The 16,945-nt window shown below is 55.8% G+C and overlaps 2 protein-coding genes across 2 annotated transcripts; both read right to left on the bottom strand.

Moving 5' to 3' along the window:
- Positions 1-12: 12 nt before the first annotated feature.
- On the bottom strand, positions 13-1,233 carry LOC134807092 (putative uncharacterized protein FLJ44672). Its single transcript, XM_063781232.1, has one exon. The coding sequence runs from the start codon at positions 998-1,000 to the stop codon at positions 149-151; it is 852 nt and encodes a 283-aa protein (XP_063637302.1). The 5' UTR covers positions 1,001-1,233; the 3' UTR covers positions 13-148.
- A 13,076-nt stretch (positions 1,234-14,309) lies between these two features.
- Positions 14,310-15,484, bottom strand: LOC134807083 (putative uncharacterized protein FLJ44672). Its single transcript, XM_063781223.1, has one exon. It carries the CDS (start codon positions 15,295-15,297, stop codon positions 14,446-14,448), a length of 852 nt encoding a protein of 283 aa, XP_063637293.1. The 5' UTR covers positions 15,298-15,484; the 3' UTR covers positions 14,310-14,445.
- Between the last annotated feature and the right edge of the window lie 1,461 nt (positions 15,485-16,945).

Raw genomic sequence — 16,945 nt, 5'->3', positions numbered from 1 at the left:
CCTACCAAAATATTTACATAATGGTGGAAATATTCCAAAATTCAATATTTTGGGATTTATACACAAAAGATAAACAAATTAGAGGCCAAGAGGCTGCCGGAAGGGAAAAACGGGGCCTGGGAAGGCCGTTGTGAGGAATGAGCTGGGCCTAAAGAGGCCGCTGGCAGGCGGGAGCTGGGCCTGCCGAAGCGGCCGAGAGGCAGGAGCTTTGGACTCGGGAGGCCGCAATGAGGCAAGAGCTAGCTGGGCATGGAGAGTCCGCTGTGAGTCTGCTGTGAGTCCAGGCCCATGCAGGCCTTCGAGAGGCAGGAGGCCGGGCCTGCAAAGGCCCACTGGAGGTCAACTTCTGGGCCTGAAGAGGCCACCAAAAGTCAAAAGCGGGGCCTGGGAAGGCCGCCAAGAGCCATGAGCTGGTCTGGGCTGAAAGAGGCCACTGGGAGGCAGGAGGAGCTGGGCCTGGAGAGGCTGACTCGAGGAAGTTTTGCACCTGGAGAGGCCGCCGAGAGGACGGAGCTGGGCCCGGGAAGGCCGACTTGCTGCTCTTCCAGGCCCAATTCCAGGCCGACTTGACGACGACTTGGGCCTGCAGAGGCCGCCGGGAGGCCGGAGCTGGGCCTGGAGAGGCCGACTTCAGGACGATTTGGGCCTGCAGAGGCCGCCGGGAGGCCCAAGCTGGGCCTAGAGGAGCCCACCGACCTTGCCATCGGAGGGCAGGAGCTGAGCCTGGAGAGGCCACCGTGAGGCCTGAGCTGGGCCTGGGGAGCTTGGCTTGGGGAAGTGGTGGGCCTACCAGGGCCGCTGGGAGCTGGGCAGGAGCTGAGTCCAAAGACGGTGTTGGGAGGCCAGAGTCAGGCCTGGAGACACAGCCGGGAGGAAGAGCTGGGCCCGGGGAGGACGCCGGGAGGCTGCAAGTGGGTCTGGAGAGGCCGATTTGAGGAGGCCCGGCCTCCGCCTCCCACATGGCGGCCTCTGCAGGCACAGCTGTTTCTCCTGGCTGCATCTCCCGCCTCCCAGGAAACAAGCTCTTTTGGCTCAGCTCCCGCCTGCGTTTGTAGACCCCGAAGTTTCGGCAACCAAGCTCTTCAGACCCACATCCCGCCTCCCAGTACCTGAACAGTCCCAGCTCCGGCTGGAGAACAGAGTCTGTAGGCCCCGCCGTTCCCTCAGAGGGGTGTCTCCAGGCCCAGCTCTCGCCCCACCGCGACCTCCCAGGCCCAAGTCCCTGCCTGCCTCCCAGCAGCCCGCGTGCGACCCTGCTCCTCCCTCACGGTGGCCTGTTGAGGCAGGGGCTCACGCTGACCTCTCTCAGCGTGGGAGGGGCCGGTGTGAGGCAAGGGCTCACACTGACCTCTCTCAGCGTGGGAGGGGCCGGTGTGAGGCAAGGGGCTCACGCTGACCTCTCTCAGCGTGGGAGGGGCCGGTGTGAGGCAAGGGCTCACACTGACCTCTCTCAGCGTGGGAGGGGCCGGTGTGAGGCAAGGGGCTCACGCTGACCTCTCTCAGCGTGGGAGGGGCCGGTGTGAGGCAAGGGCTCACGCTGACCTCTCTCAGCGTGGGAGGGGCCGGTGTGAGGCAAGGGGCTCACGCTGACCTCTCTCAGCGTGGGAGGGGCCGGTGTGAGGCAAGGGCTCACGCTGACCTCTCTCAGCGTGGGAGGGGCCGGTGTGAGGCAAGGGGCTCACGCTGACCTCTCTCAGCGTGGGAGGGGCCGGTGTGAGGCAAGGGCTCACGCTGACCTCTCTCAGCGTGGGAGGGGCCGGTGTGAGGCAAGGGGCTCACGCTGACCTCTCTCAGCGTGGGAGGGGCCGGTGTGAGGCAAGGGCTCACGCTGACCTCTCTCAGCGTGGGAGGGGCCGGTGTGAGGCAAGGGGCTCACGCTGACCTCTCTCAGCGTGGGAGGGGCCGGTGTGAGGCAAGGGCTCACGCTGACCTCTCTCAGCGTGGGAGGGGCCGGTGTGAGGCAAGGGGCTCACGCTGACCTCTCTCAGCGTGGGAGGGGCCGGTGTGAGGCAAGGGCTCACGCTGACCTCTCTCAGCGTGGGAGGGGCCGGTGTGAGGCAAGGGGCTCGCGCTGACCTCTCTCAGCGTGGGAGGGGCCGGTGTGAGGCAAGGGCTCACGCTGACCTCTCTCAGCGTGGGAGGGGCCGGTGTGAGGCAAGGGGCTCACGCTGACCTCTGTCAGCGAGGGAGGGGCCGGTGTGAGGCAAGGGCTCACGCTGACCTCTCTCAGCGTGGGAGGGGCCGGTGTGAGGCAAGGGCTCACGCTGACCTCTCTCAGCGTGGGAGGGGCCGGTGTGAGGCATGGGGCTCACGCTGACCTCTCTCAGCGTGAGAGGGGCCGGTGTGAGGCAAGGGCTCACGCTGACCTCTCTCACCGTGGGAGGGGCCGGTGTGAGGCATGGGGCTCACGCTGACCTCTCTCAGCGTGGGAGGGGCCGGTGTGAGGCATGGGGCTCACTCTGACCTCTCTCAGCGTGGGAGGGGCCGGTGTGAGGCAAGGGCTCACGCTGACCTCTCTCAGCGTGGGAGGGGCCGGTGTGAGGCAAGGGCTCATGCTGACCTCTCTCACTGTGGGAGGGGCCGGTGTGAGGCATGGGGCCCAGGCTGACCTCTGTCAGCCAGGGAGGGGCCGGTGTGAGGCAAGGGCTCACGCTGACCTCTCTCAGCGTGGGAGGGGCCGGTGTGAGGCAAGGGCTCACGCTGACCTCTCTCAGCGTGGGAGGGGCCGGTGTGGGGCATGGGGCTCACTCTGACCTCTCTCAGCGTGAGAGGGGCCGGTGTGAGGCAAGGGCTCACGCTGACCTCTCTCAGCGTGGGAGGGGCCGGTGTGAGGCATGGGGCTCACGCTGACCTCTCTCAGTGTGGGAGGGGCCGGTGTGAGGCATGGGGCTCACTCTGACCTCTCTCAGCGTGGGAGGGGCCGGTGTGAGGCAAGGGCTCACGCTGACCTCTCTCAGTGTGGGAGGGGCCGGTGTGAGGCATGGGGCTCACTCTGACCTCTCTCAGCGTGGGAGGGGCCGGTGTGAGGCAAGGGCTCACGCTGACCTCTCTCAGCGTGGGAGGGGCCGGTGTGAGGCATGGGGCTCACTGTGACCTGTCTCAGCGTGGGAGGGGCCGGTGTGAGGCAAGGGCTCACCCTGACCTCTCTCAGCGTGGGAGGGGCCGGTGTGAGGCATGGGGCTCACTCTGACCTCTCTCAGTGTGGGAGGGGCCGGTGTGAGGCAAGGGCTCACGCTGACCTCTCTCAGCGTGGGAGGGGCCGGTGTGAGGCAAGGGCTCACGCTGACCTCTCTCAGCGAGGGAGGGGCCGGTGTGAGGCAAGGGCTCACGCTGACCTCTCTCAGCGTGGGAGGGGCCGGTGTGAGGCAAGGGGCTCACGCTGACCTCTCTCAGCGTGGGAGGGGCCGGTGTGAGGCAAGGGCTCACGCTGACCTCTCTCAGCCTGGGAGGGGCCGGTGTGAGGCATGGGGCTCACTCTGACTTCTCTCAGTGTGGGAGGGGCCGGTGTGAGGCAAGGGCTCACGCTGACCTCTCTCAGCGTGGGAGGGGAAGGTATGAGGCAAGGGCTCACGCTGACGTCTCTCAGCGTGGGAGGGGCCGGTGTGAGGCATGGGGCTCACTCTGACCTCTCTCAGCATGGGAGGGGCTGGTGTGAGGCAAGGGCTCACGACCTCTCTCAGCGTGGGAGGGGCCGGTGTGAGGCAAGGGGTTCACGCTGACCTCTCTCAGCGTGGGAGGGGCCGGTGTGAGGCAAGGGCTCACGCTGACCTCTCTCAGCATGGGAGGGGCCGGTGTGAGGCATGGGGCTCACTCTGACCTCTCTCAGCATGGGAGGGGCCGGTGTGAGGCAAGGGCTCACGCTGACCTCTCTCAGCGTGGGAGGGGCCGGTGTGAGGCAGGGGCTCATGCCTCTGGGCAGGGTACCAGAGGCATGGGCATCAACAGGCCACCGTGAGGGAGGAGCTGGGCCGCACGCGGGCTGCTGGGAGGCAGGCAGGGACTTGGCCCTGAGAGGCTGCCGTGGGGTCAAGAGCTGGGCCTGGAGAGGCCCCTGGGAGGCAAGAGCGGGACCTGCATAGGCTGTTCTCCAACCATTGCTGGGCCCGTACAGGCCACCGGGCGGCAGGAATTAGGCCCGAAGAACTTGGCTGGAGAAAGTTCGGGGCCCACAAAGGCGGTTGGGAGCTGGGCAGGAGTTGAGCCAAAAGAGCTTGCTTACTTGCTGGGAGGCACGGCCGGGAGATGCCAACTTCAGGACAACTTGGGCCTGCAGAGGTCGCCGGGAGGCCCAAGCTTGGCGTGGAGGAGCCCACCGACCGGAGACCATTTGGGGCCTGCAGGTGCCATCGGAGGGCAGGAGCTCATCCTGGAGAGGCCACCGTGAGGCCTGACCTGGGCCTGGGGAGCTTGGCTTGAGGAAGCTGTGGGCTGTGGATATTGGATATATCCCATATCCGATGGAGCTGTGCCTGTGGAGGCTGTTGTGAGGCAGCAGCCTCATCTGCGGAGACTGCCGTGACGTAGGGTATGGGCCTAAATAGGCCATTGTGAGTCATGAGCTTGGTCTGTAGAGGTTGACTGGAGAAAGTTCTGGGCCTGGAGAGGCTGCCGGGAGGTAGGAGCTGGGCCAAAAGATTTAAGCACATTTACATTTATTAGGGACTTTATTTCCATTATTACAATATATAATAATATATTTCATATATTAATATATTTAACATATTAATATATATAATAAATATATATATTTATTATATATCCCATATATAATAAAATAATTATAGAACTCACCATAATGTCGAATCAGTGGGCGTGTTAAGCTTGTTTTCCTGAAACTGGATGGTCCCACCTGAGCGTGATGGGAGAAAGTGACAGATCAATAGGTATTAGATTCTCATAAGGACAGCGCAACCTAGATCCCTCACATGCACGGTTCACAACAGGGTGCGTTCTCCTATGAGAATCTAATGCTGCTGCTCATCTGAGAAGGCGGAGCTCAGGCGGGAATGTGAGCAAAGGGGAGTGGCTGTAAATACAGACGAAGCTTCCCTCACTCCCTCACTCGACACCACTCACCTCCTGCTGTGTGGCTGCCTACGGCTCCATGGCTCAGGGGTTGGGGACCCCTGCTCAAGTGCATCCAAAGCGACCCTTCCCAAAACAGTCTTCACAGTGGTCAAGGGCAGCAACCACTTAGCTCCCAAGGCATGTGCCTCAGCTGGCATTTCATCACAATCAACAGTAAGAGGTAGCTTGAGTCACTGTGAGGTCACCTACTGGAAATCACCAGCATCCCATTTCCCACTGGCAAAGAGCTCAGCACTGCCCCCTGGGAAACCAAACCTATGCCCAAATCCCATCTGTGTGGGTTTACCTCCTGGGACCCTTCCTAACATATTAGTCAGAGTCCAATCAGGAAGCATAAACCACTCAAAAGTTTAAAGTGGTAAAATTTAATATGGAGAATTATTCATTATAACAGGTGAACAGCATAATGAGAGATTGGCTAGCACAAAGTAAAGAGAACTCTAGAGAATATGGGACTAGCCCAGGCCAGGCATGGTGGCTCATGCCTGAAATTCCAGCCATTTGAGAAGCTAATGCAGGAGGATTGCTTAAGGCCAGGAGCTAGAGACCGGTCTGGACAACACAGTGAGACCCTGTCTCTATCCAAAAGAAGAAAAAAGTTAGCTGGGAGTGGTGGTGCACACTTGTAGTCCCAGCTACTCGGAATGCTGAAGTTTGAGCCTGGGAGGTCAAGGCTGCAGTGAGGCATGATTATGCCACTACAGTCCAGCCTGGTGACAGAGCAAGACCCTGTCTCCAAGAACAAAACAACAACAACCATTTACAGACAGAAAAGAAATAGAGCTAATAAGCTGAGGAAAGACGTTGAAATGTGACAAGTAGAGTAACATGAGGTCTTTTGTCTATTTAAAATAATCAAACAAAAAATGACTTACTAAATTATAATACCCTGTGCTGGCAAAGGTGCAGTGAAATGGGCACTTTCTTATACTATGAGGGGTGTTTAAATTGTGTATAAGCCTTCCAGGGTAAAGCCTGTCAATTTTTTAAAATAATGGAGACAGGGTCTCACCATACTGCCATACTGCCTCCTCCAACTCTTGGCCTCAAGCAATCCTCCTCTCTTAGCCTCCCAAAGTGCTAAGATTATACCTGGGAGGCACCCAAAACCCTGTCAATTTACATCAAAGGTAATGAGAATGTCCATTCACCATGACTCACAGTAATCTTACTTCTGGGGAGACAATTCAATCCAAACAAAAGATCATCTGTACACACACAGTAGAAATCTGGGAGTAACTGAAGACAGAGTTGGTAAGTGAAATAAGAAACAGTTCTAAGAAATTAAACTATGGTATCGGTAGGCACCTGGTAAAAGGTCAGTTGATGTTAGCTGCTACTTTTTTGTTGTTTTGAGACAGGGTCTCACTCTGTCACCCAGGCTGGAGTGCAGAGGCCTGATCATGACTCACTGCAGTCTCAGCCTCCCTGGGCTCAAGTGATCCTCCCACCTCAGCCTCCCAAGTAGCTGGGACTACAGGAACATGCCACCACACTAGGCTAATTCATGTGTTTTTCTGTAGGGATGGTGACTCCCCCTTTGTTTCCAAGGCCTATCGCAAACTCTTGGCCTCAAGCCATCCTCCCGCCTCAGCCTCCCAAAGTGTTGCGATTACCAGTGTGAGCCACCACACCTGGCCAGCTGCTACTTTTAGCAATATTATTATTATTATTCCACTCAATTAAAAATGATTATTTTCAAGGCTATGCAACAGTATGTATCCTACAGCGTAATTGTAAAAACATATACAGTCGTCATCCCTCAGTATACAGAATCAGTTCCAGCACCCCATCTCTGCATATACCAAAATCCATGCTTACTCACGTTACGCTGTCACCCCTCTGGAATCCACGTATACGAAAATTCCAAATATTAGTTGGGCATAGTGGCAAGCACCTGTAGTCTCAGCCACGTGGGAGGTTGAGGTGGGAGGATCGCTTCAGCCTGGAAGGTTGAGGCTGCAGTCAGCTGCGATAGCGCTACTACACTCCAGCCTTGGACAACAGAGGGAGACCCTGTCTCGGAAAATAAATAAATAAATAAAACAGGTTAGAAACTGTAATGAGGTCTGCTGGGCAAAATTCCATATAAGCAAAGTATAAATTAATAAAGCAAATCGTGATAAATTAGTACGATTGACTTTCTGGAGTTTCTGACAATAAAAGTAAGGAAAATGCAGAACACAAAGACAGAGAGTAAAAAGAGAAATTAGGAAAGCATTCTACATGTTGAATAGGAAGACACTGGCCATGTTCGTGCAGCGGCAGTATGTCGTGACATGACATACCTTGGAGAGAAGTTAACAGATGAGGAAGTTGATAAAAATCATCAGAGAAGCAAAACACTGGTAGCGACACTCAAGTAAACTACGAAATTTCCGTAACTTATGTCAGCAAAGTGGGAATACTGTACAGTGTGTGTTGAAGTTCCTATACAACATTGTTTACCTGCCCTTTGTTTGTTTGTAAGGAATGTATATACTAAAAGTTCTTCTTGCTGCCAAAAGAATATGTGTGAATAAGTCACTTTAACTTATTCTTCTGTTTTTCTTTTATCTTCCTGCCATCATCCCACAGCCTTACTTTAGAAATTTTTTTTTTAGAAAATTGAACAAGTGCTCCTTGTGGTGGCAAATACCTCGAGGATGGGAGGCAGGGGTGGAAGGGTCACTTGAGGCCATTAGTTTGAAACCAGCCTGGCCAACAAAGTGAGACCCCATGTCTACAAAACAATTTAAAAATTACCCAAGTATCGTCATGTATACCTACAGTCCCAGCTACCTCAACTTACGGAGAAAGTTCAGGGCCTGGAGAGAAGGCTGGGAGGCAGGAGCTGGGTCTAAAGAGGCCATTGTAACGATGGAGCTGTGCCTGTGGAGGCTGTTGTGAGGCAGTAGCCTCATCTGCGGAGACTGCCGTGACGTAGGGTATGGGCCTAAATAGGCCATTGTGAGTCAGGAGCTTGGTCTGTAGAGACTGACTGGAGAAAGTTCTGGGCCTGGAGAGGCTGCCGGGAGGTAGGAGCTGGGCCAAAAGATGTAAGCACATTTACATTTATTAGGCACTTTATTTCCATTATTACACTGTAATATATAATAAAATAATTATAGAACTCACCATAATGTCGAATCAGTGGGCGTGTTAAGCTTGTTTTCCTGAAACTGGATGGTCCCACCTGAGCGTGATGGGAGAAAGTGACAGATCAATAGGTATTAGATTCTCATAAGGACAGCGCAACCTAGATCCCTCACATACCCGGTTCACAACAGGGTGCGTTCTCCTGTGAGAATCTAATGCTGCTGCTCATCTGAGAAGGCGGAGCTCAGGCGGGAATGTGAGCAAAGGGGAGTGGCTGTAAATACAGACGAAGCTTCCCTCACTCCCTCACTGGACACCACTCACCTCCTGCTGTGTGGCTCCTTACGGCTCCATGGCTCAGGGGTTGGGGACCCCTGCTCAAGTGCATCCAAAGCGACCCTTCCCAAAACAGTCTTCACAGTGGTCAAGGGCAGAAACCACTTAGCTCCCAAGGCATGTGCCTCAGCTGGCATTTTGTCACAATCAGCAGTAAGTGGTAGCTTGAGTCACTGTGAGGTCACCTACTGGAAATCACCAGCATCCCATTTCCCACTGGCAAAGAGCTCAGCACTGCCCCCTGGGAAACCAAACCTATGCCCAAATCCCATCTGTGTGGGTTTACCTCCTGGGACCCTTCCTAACATATTAGTCAGAGTCCAATCAGGAAGCATAAACCACTCAAAAGTTTAAAGTGGTAAAATTTAATACAGAGAATTATTCATTATAACAGGTGAACAGCACAATGAGAGATTGGCTAGCACAAAGTAAAGAGAACTCTAGAGAATATGGGACTAGCCCAGGCCAGGCATGGTGGCTCATGCCTGAAATTCCAGCCATTTGAGAAGCTAATGCAGGAAGATTGCTTAAGGCCAGGAGCTAGAGACCGGTCTGGACAACACAGTGAGACCCTGTCTCTATCCAAAAAAAAAATGAAAAAAAGTTAGCTGGGAGTGGTGGTGCACACTTGTAGTCCCAGCTACTCGGAATGCTGAAGTTTGAGCCTGGGAGGTCAAGGCTGCAGCGAGGCATGATTATGCCGCTACAGTCCAGCCTGGTGACAGAGCAAGACCCTGTCTCAAAGAACAAAACAACAACAACAACCATTTACAGACAGAGAAGAGATAGAGCTAATAAGCTAAGGAAAGATGTTGAAATGTGACAAGTAAAGTAACATGAGGTCTTTTATCTATTTAAAATAATCAAACAAAAAATGACTTACTAAATTATAATACCCTGTGCTGGCAAAGGTGCAGTGAAATGGGCACTTTCTTATACTACGAGGGGTGTTGAAATTGTGTATAAGCCTTCCAGGGTAAAGCCTGTCAATTTTTTAAAATAGTGGAGACAGGGTCTCACCATACTGCCATACTGCCTCCTCCAACTCTTGGCCTCAAGCAATCCTCCTCTCTTGGCCTCCCAAAGTGCTAAGATTATAGCTGGGAGGCACTCAAAACCCTGTCAACTTACATCAAGGGTAATGAGAATGTCCATTCACCATGACTCACAGTAATCTTACTTCTGGGGAGACAATTCAATCTAAACAAAAGGTCATCTGGACACACACAGTAGAAATCTGGGAGTAACTGAAGACAGAGTTGGTAAGTGAAATAAGAAACAGTTCTAAGAAATTAAACTATGGTATCAATAGGCACCTGGTATAAAAGTTCAGTTGACGTTAGCGGCTACTTTTCTGTTGTTTTGAGACAGGGTCTCACTCTGTCACCCAGGCTGGAGTGCAGAGGCCTGATCATGACTCACTGCAGTCTCAGCCTCCCTGGGCTCAAGCGATCCTCCCACCTCAGCCTCCCAAGTAGCTGGGACTACAGGAACATGCCACCACACTAGGCTAATTCATGTATTTTTCTGTAGGGACGGTGACACCCCCTGCGTTTCCAAGGCCTATCGCAAACTCTTGGCCTCAAGCCATCCTCCCGCCTCAGCCTCCCAAAGTGTTGCGATTACCAGTGTGAGCCACCACACCTGGCCAGCTGCTACTTTTAGCAATATTATTATTATTATTCCACTCAATTAAAAATGATTATTTTCAAGGCTATGCAACAGAATGTATCCTACAGCGTAATTGTAAAAACATATACAGTCGTCGTCCCTCAGTATACAGAATCAGTTCCAGCACCCCATCTCTGCATATACCAAAATCCATGCTTACTCACGTTTCGCTGTCACCCCTCTGGAATCCACGTATACGAAAATTCCAAATATTAGTTGGGCATAGTGTCAAGCACCTGTAGTCTCAGCCACGTGGGAGGGTGAGGTAGGAGGATCGCTTCAGCCTGGAAGGTTGAGGCTGCAGTCAGCTGCGATAGCACTACTACACTCCAGCCTTGGACAACAGAGGGAGACCCTGTCTCAGAAAAAAAACAAAATAAAACAGGTTAGAAATTGTAATCTAACCCTAACCCTAACGCCTTTACCCTAACCTTAACCCTAACCCTAACCCTTCCCTAACCCTAAACCTAACACAAAACCCTAACCCTAACCCCTAACTCCTAACCCCTACACTAACCCTAACCACTAACCCCTAACGCTAACACCAAACCCTAACCCTAACCCTAACCCTAACCCAAACCACAACCCCAACCCGAACCCAAACCCTAACCAAAAACCCTAACCCTAACCCTAAACCCTAACCCCAAACCCTAACCCCTAACCCCTAACCCCTGACCCTAACCCTAACCCTAACCCGAACCCGAACCCAAACCCCAACCTCAACCAGAACCCAAACCCGAACCCTAACCCTAACCAATAACCCTAACCTTAACCCTAAACCCTAACCCCTAACCCGAACCCTAACCCTAACTTTAACCAATAACCCTAACCCTAACCCTAAACCCTAAGCCTAACCGGAACCCGAACCCGAACCCTAACCCTAAACCCTAACCCTAACCCTATCCCTAACCCTAACCCTAAACCCTAACCCTAACAACCCTAAAACCCTAACCCTTACCCTAACAACCCTAAAACCCTAACCCTAACCCTAACAACCCTAAAACCCTAACCCTAACCCTAACAACCCTAAAACCCTAACCCTAACAACCCTAAAACCCTAACCCTAACAACCCTAAAACCCTAACCCTAACCCTAGTGAGCCGAGACCACACATTGCACTCCAGCCTGGGTGACAGAGCATGACTCTGTCTCAAAAAAAAAAAAAAAAAGAAAAAGAAAAAGAAAAAAAGACAGAGAAAAGAAAGCCAACAAGACACCATTAGGCAAACCATTGTCAGGTTATGGGAGTTTGGGAAGGAAAGTAGAGAAAGGAGAAGAAAGCTTATTTAAAGAATGGCTGAAAACTGCCTAAATCATGGGAAAGATTTAGACATCTAAATCCATGAAGCTTAAAGATTCCTAAAGAGGTTCAAACCAAATAGATACTCACCAAGTCACAATATAATCAAATAGTCAAAAGTTAAAGAAACTTTGCAGGTCAGGACAGACTCGAGTAATACATTCAAAGTGCTGAAAGAAAAAAACTGCCAGCAACTAATACTATGTCTGACAAAGCTGTCCTTCAGAAAGAAAAAAGAAATAACGTGCTTCCTCGACAAACAAAGCTGAGGGCATTCAGGACCACTAGGTCTACCTTAAAAAAATGCTTAACGGAGTTTTTCAAGTAAACATGAATGAAGTTGGGAGCAGTGGCTCATGCCTGTAATCCCATTTTGGGAGGCTGAGGTGGGTGGATCACCTGAGGTCGGGAGGTCAAGACCAGCCTGGCCAACATGGCAAAACCCCACCTCCAGTAAAAATACAAAAAATTAGCCAGGTATGAAGGCCACTGAGATCGTGCCACTGCACTCCAGCCTGGGTGACAAGAGTCAAACTACATTTCAAAAACAAAAAAACAAAAAAAACAAAACTTGAGGCCTGGCCTTCTGCTCCTCTCCAACCCCCCCTTCTCTGGGCCCAAGCCACCTTGGCTGAGGAGGGGGCGAGGTGTGAGCGCCTGCCAGGAACCCCCCGCCCGGACCAAGTACTCGGCCCCCAGGCCTGCGTTCAGTGAGGCCTCCCGTGGCGTCAGCATGTTCGTGTGGAGGAATGTGGAAGGTCACTCTGTGGCCATGTTCCCCTGGTACTCCATCCCCTTCCTCACCCCTCCCTGCAGCCACACGAGGCCCAGCAACCTGCCAGTCACTCAGTGGCCTCCAACCAGAGAAAACAACCTGCCAAGTTGGCAGCTGTTGCTCATGAGCATCCACCAGGTGGGACAGGGAGTGTTGACCCTGGGCAGCCCCCTGGAGCCACCTGCCCTGAAAGCCCAGGGCCCGCAACCCCACACACTTTGGGGGTGGTGGAACCTGGTAAAAGCTCACCTCCCACCATGGAGGAGGAGCCCTGGGCCCCTCAGGGGAGTCCCTGCTGGACAGTGAGACAGAGAATGACCATGATGATGCTTTCCTCTCCATCATGTCTCCTGACACCCAGTTGCCTCTACCACTCAGATGATGTCAGGCCCAGTCCCTCAGTGCCCTGCGCAAGGAACAGGACTCATCTTCTGAGAAGGATGGACGCAGCCCCAACAAATGGGACAAGGACCACATCCGGTGGCCCATGAGTGGCGGTCATGATCTTCAGCAAGCGGCACCAGGCCCTGGCAGGGCGCACCAGGGTCACTCCAACCAGGATATCCGGACCGTCAGCCAGATGCTGAGCGAGCGGTGGTACACCCTGGGGCCCAATGAGACGCAGAAATACCACGACCTGGCCTTCCAGGTGAAGGTGGCCCACTTGCAACAAGGACCGAAAGAAGTCCAGCTCAGAGGCCAAGCCCACAAGCCAGGGGCTAGCAGGAGTGTAACAAGGGCTCGTGGGAGCGGAGCATATCAGAGACGGGCACTGCCACTGCCCCTGGGGTGTCCTCTGAACTCCTGTCAGTTGCAGCCTAAACACTCCAGAGCTCGGATACCAAGGAGCAGCTTCTGTGGGGCAGAACGGCTGCACACAGTCAGGGAACCTGGCTCAGCCTGGCCCAAGCCTTCTCCCACAGGGGGGTACACAGCCTGGACGGCAGGGAAATAGACCGTCAGGCACTACAGGAACTGACACAGGTGGTGTCTGGCACTGCATCATACTCTGGCCCAAAGCCTTCTACTCAGTATGAAGCTCCAGGCCACTTTGCAGCCCCTGGTGAGGGAGGTGACCAGTGGGCAGCCCTGCTGCTGCCCACTTGAGATGCTCATTCCCAGCACATGGCCAGTGAGGACATAGCGAGTGACGAGGAGCACACGGTCATCCATGAGGAGGAGGGGGTGATGATGTCATTGCTGATGATGGCTTTAGCACCACTGACACTGATCTCAAGTTCAAGGAGTGGGTGACTGACTTGAGAGTGGGGACAACTCTGGGGAGGAGCCAGAGGGCAACAAGGGCTTTGGTGGGAAGGTACCTGCACCTGTCATTCCTTCCTCCTTTACTCCTGCCGCCCCTTGCTGGATCCTGAGCCCCCAGGGTCCCCCGATCCACCTGCAGCTTTTGGCAAAGTCTATGGTCCCACCCTGTCCTCCCCCTACACATACTCGGATGCTTCCTCCTCAACCTTGGCACCCACCTCCTTCTTACTGGGCCCAGGATCCTTCAAAGCCCAGGAGTATGGTCAAGGCAGCAGAGCGGGCCCCCTGTGGCCCCTACCCCTGGGGATGGGGACCCACGGACGCCTTCCAAGGCGACCTGTTTCCTCCCAATGGATCCTGCCACCTTCTGGGGCAAGAGACCTGAAAGTGTGGGCGACCTGGAGCTACCAGGCTCCTCAGTCATCAGGGTCCCTCCCAACACTAAGGCTTTCCTAGGCAGGAGCTGGGCTGAGCCACCCGGGGGGCAGAGGGGGGCTGGACTCAGGTGAGTATGGGGGTGGGGGCTCCTGCACTTCGACACAGGCAGCGGGAGGGTTTTCTCCCCATTCCCTCTGCACTCCCACCTTGAGCTATACTTTTTAAGAAAGTGATTCACCCTGCCTTTGCCCCCTTCCCCAGAACAGAACACGTTGATCATGGGCGATATTTTTCATTGTGCCAAAAAGTTGCCGTGACCGTCATTAAACCTGTTTAACACCAAATAATAAGTAAAATAAAATAAAAAATTCGGGCTTGGTGCAGAAACTCACCCCAAATAAATCACCTACCAAAATATTTACATAATGGTGGAAATATTCCAAAATTCAATATTTTGGGATTTATACACAAAAGATAAACAAATTAGAGGCCAAGAGGCTGCCGGAAGGGAAAAACGGGGCCTGGGAAGGCCGTTGTGAGGAATGAGCTGGGCCTAAAGAGGCCGCTGGCAGGCGGGAGCTGGGCCTGCCGAAGCGGCCGAGAGGCAGGAGCTTTGGACTCGGGAGGCCGCAATGAGGCAAGAGCTAGCTGGGCATGGAGAGTCCGCTGTGAGTCTGCTGTGAGTCCAGGCCCATGCAGGCCTTCGAGAGGCAGGAGGCCGGGCCTGCAAAGGCCCACTGGAGGTCAACTTCTGGGCCTGAAGAGGCCACCAAAAGTCAAAAGCGGGGCCTGGGAAGGCCGCCAAGAGCCATGAGCTGGTCTGGGCTGAAAGAGGCCACTGGGAGGCAGGAGGAGCTGGGCCTGGAGAGGCTGACTCGAGGAAGTTTTGCACCTGGAGAGGCCGCCGAGAGGACGGAGCTGGGCCCGGGAAGGCCGACTTGCTGCTCTTCCAGGCCCAATTCCAGGCCGACTTGACGACGACTTGGGCCTGCAGAGGCCGCCGGGAGGCCGGAGCTGGGCCTGGAGAGGCCGACTTCAGGACGATTTGGGCCTGCAGAGGCCGCCGGGAGGCCCAAGCTGGGCCTAGAGGAGCCCACCGACCTTGCCATCGGAGGGCAGGAGCTGAGCCTGGAGAGGCCACCGTGAGGCCTGAGCTGGGCCTGGGGAGCTTGGCTTCGGGAAGTGGTGGGCCTACCAGGGCCGCTGGGAGCTGGGCAGGAGCTGAGTCCAAAGACGGTGTTGGGAGGCCAGAGTCAGGCCTGGAGACACAGCCGGGAGGAAGAGCTGGGCCCGGGGAGGACGCCGGGAGGCTGCAAGTGGGTCTGGAGAGGCCGATTTGAGGAGGCCCGGCCTCCGCCTCCCACATGGCGGCCTCTGCAGGCACAGCTGTTTCTCCTGGCTGCATCTCCCGCCTCCCAGGAAACAAGCTCTTTTGGCTCAGCTCCCGCCTGCGTTTGTAGACCCCGAAGTTTCGGCAACCAAGCTCTTCAGACCCACATCCCGCCTCCCAGTACCTGAACAGTCCCAGCTCCGGCTGGAGAACAGAGTCTGTAGGCCCCGCCGTTCCCTCAGAGGGGTGTCTCCAGGCCCAGCTCTCGCCCCACCGCGACCTCCCAGGCCCAAGTCCCTGCCTGCCTCCCAGCAGCCCGCGTGCGACCCTGCTCCTCCCTCACGGTGGCCTGTTGAGGCAGGGGCTCACGCTGACCTCTCTCAGCGTGGGAGGGGCCGGTGTGAGGCAAGGGCTCACACTGACCTCTCTCAGCGTGGGAGGGGCCGGTGTGAGGCAAGGGGCTCACGCTGACCTCTCTCAGCGTGGGAGGGGCCGGTGTGAGGCAAGGGCTCACACTGACCTCTCTCAGCGTGGGAGGGGCCGGTGTGAGGCAAGGGGCTCACGCTGACCTCTCTCAGCGTGGGAGGGGCCGGTGTGAGGCAAGGGCTCACACTGACCTCTCTCAGCGTGGGAGGGGCCGGTGTGAGGCAAGGGGCTCACGCTGACCTCTCTCAGCGTGGGAGGGGCCGGTGTGAGGCAAGGGCTCACGCTGACCTCTCTCAGCGTGGGAGGGGCCGGTGTGAGGCAAGGGGCTCACGCTGACCTCTCTCAGCGTGGGAGGGGCCGGTGTGAGGCAAGGGCTCACGCTGACCTCTCTCAGCGTGGGAGGGGCCGGTGTGAGGCAAGGGGCTCGCGCTGACCTCTCTCAGCGTGGGAGGGGCCGGTGTGAGGCAAGGGCTCACGCTGACCTCTCTCAGCGTGGGAGGGGCCGGTGTGAGGCAAGGGGCTCACGCTGACCTCTGTCAGCGAGGGAGGGGCCGGTGTGAGGCAAGGGCTCACGCTGACCTCTCTCAGCGTGGGAGGGGCCGGTGTGAGGCAAGGGCTCACGCTGACCTCTCTCAGCGTGGGAGGGGCCGGTGTGAGGCAAGGGCTCACGCTGACCTCTCTCAGCGTGGGAGGGGCCGGTGTGAGGCAAGGGGCTCACGCTGACCTCTGTCAGCGAGGGAGGGGCCGGTGTGAGGCAAGGGCTCACGCTGACCTCTCTCAGCGTGGGAGGGGCCGGTGTGAGGCAAGGGGCTCACGCTGACCTCTCTCAGCGTGGGAGGGGCCGGTGTGAGGCAAGGGCTCACGCTGACCTCTCTCAGCGTGGGAGGGGCCGGTGTGAGGCAAGGGGCTCACGCTGACCTCTCTCAGCGTGGGAGGGGCCGGTGTGAGGCAAGGGGCTCACGCTGACCTCTCTCAGCGTGGGAGGGGCCGGTGTGAGGCAAGGGCTCACGCTGACCTCTCTCAGCGTGGGAGGGGCCGGTGTGAGGCAAGGGGCTCACGCTGACCTCTCTCAGCGTGGGAGGGGCCGGTGTGAGGCAAGGGCTCACGCTGACCTCTCTCAGCGTGGGAGGGGCCGGTGTGAGGCAAGGGGCTCGCGCTGACCTCTCTCAGCGTGGGAGGGGCCGGTGTGAGGCAAGGGCTCACGCTGACCTCTCTCAGCGTGGGAGGGGCCGGTGTGAGGCAAGGGGCTCACGCTGACCTCTGTCAGCGAGGGAGGGGCCGGTGTGAGGCAAGGGCT

Source organism: Pan troglodytes, chromosome 8, assembly GCF_028858775.2.
Source record: "Pan troglodytes isolate AG18354 chromosome 8, NHGRI_mPanTro3-v2.0_pri, whole genome shotgun sequence".
In the NCBI taxonomy this organism is placed as follows: domain Eukaryota; kingdom Metazoa; phylum Chordata; class Mammalia; order Primates; family Hominidae; genus Pan; species Pan troglodytes.
The sequence above is the reverse complement of the archived record's forward strand: the minus strand, read 5'-3'. Positions and strand labels throughout refer to the sequence as shown.

Coding starts and splice junctions, on each gene's coding strand:
- LOC134807092 (XM_063781232.1), bottom strand. CDS start 1,000: ATGCAGCCAGGAGAAACAGCTGTGCCTGCAGAGGCCGCCATGTGGGAG.
- LOC134807083 (XM_063781223.1), bottom strand. CDS start 15,297: ATGCAGCCAGGAGAAACAGCTGTGCCTGCAGAGGCCGCCATGTGGGAG.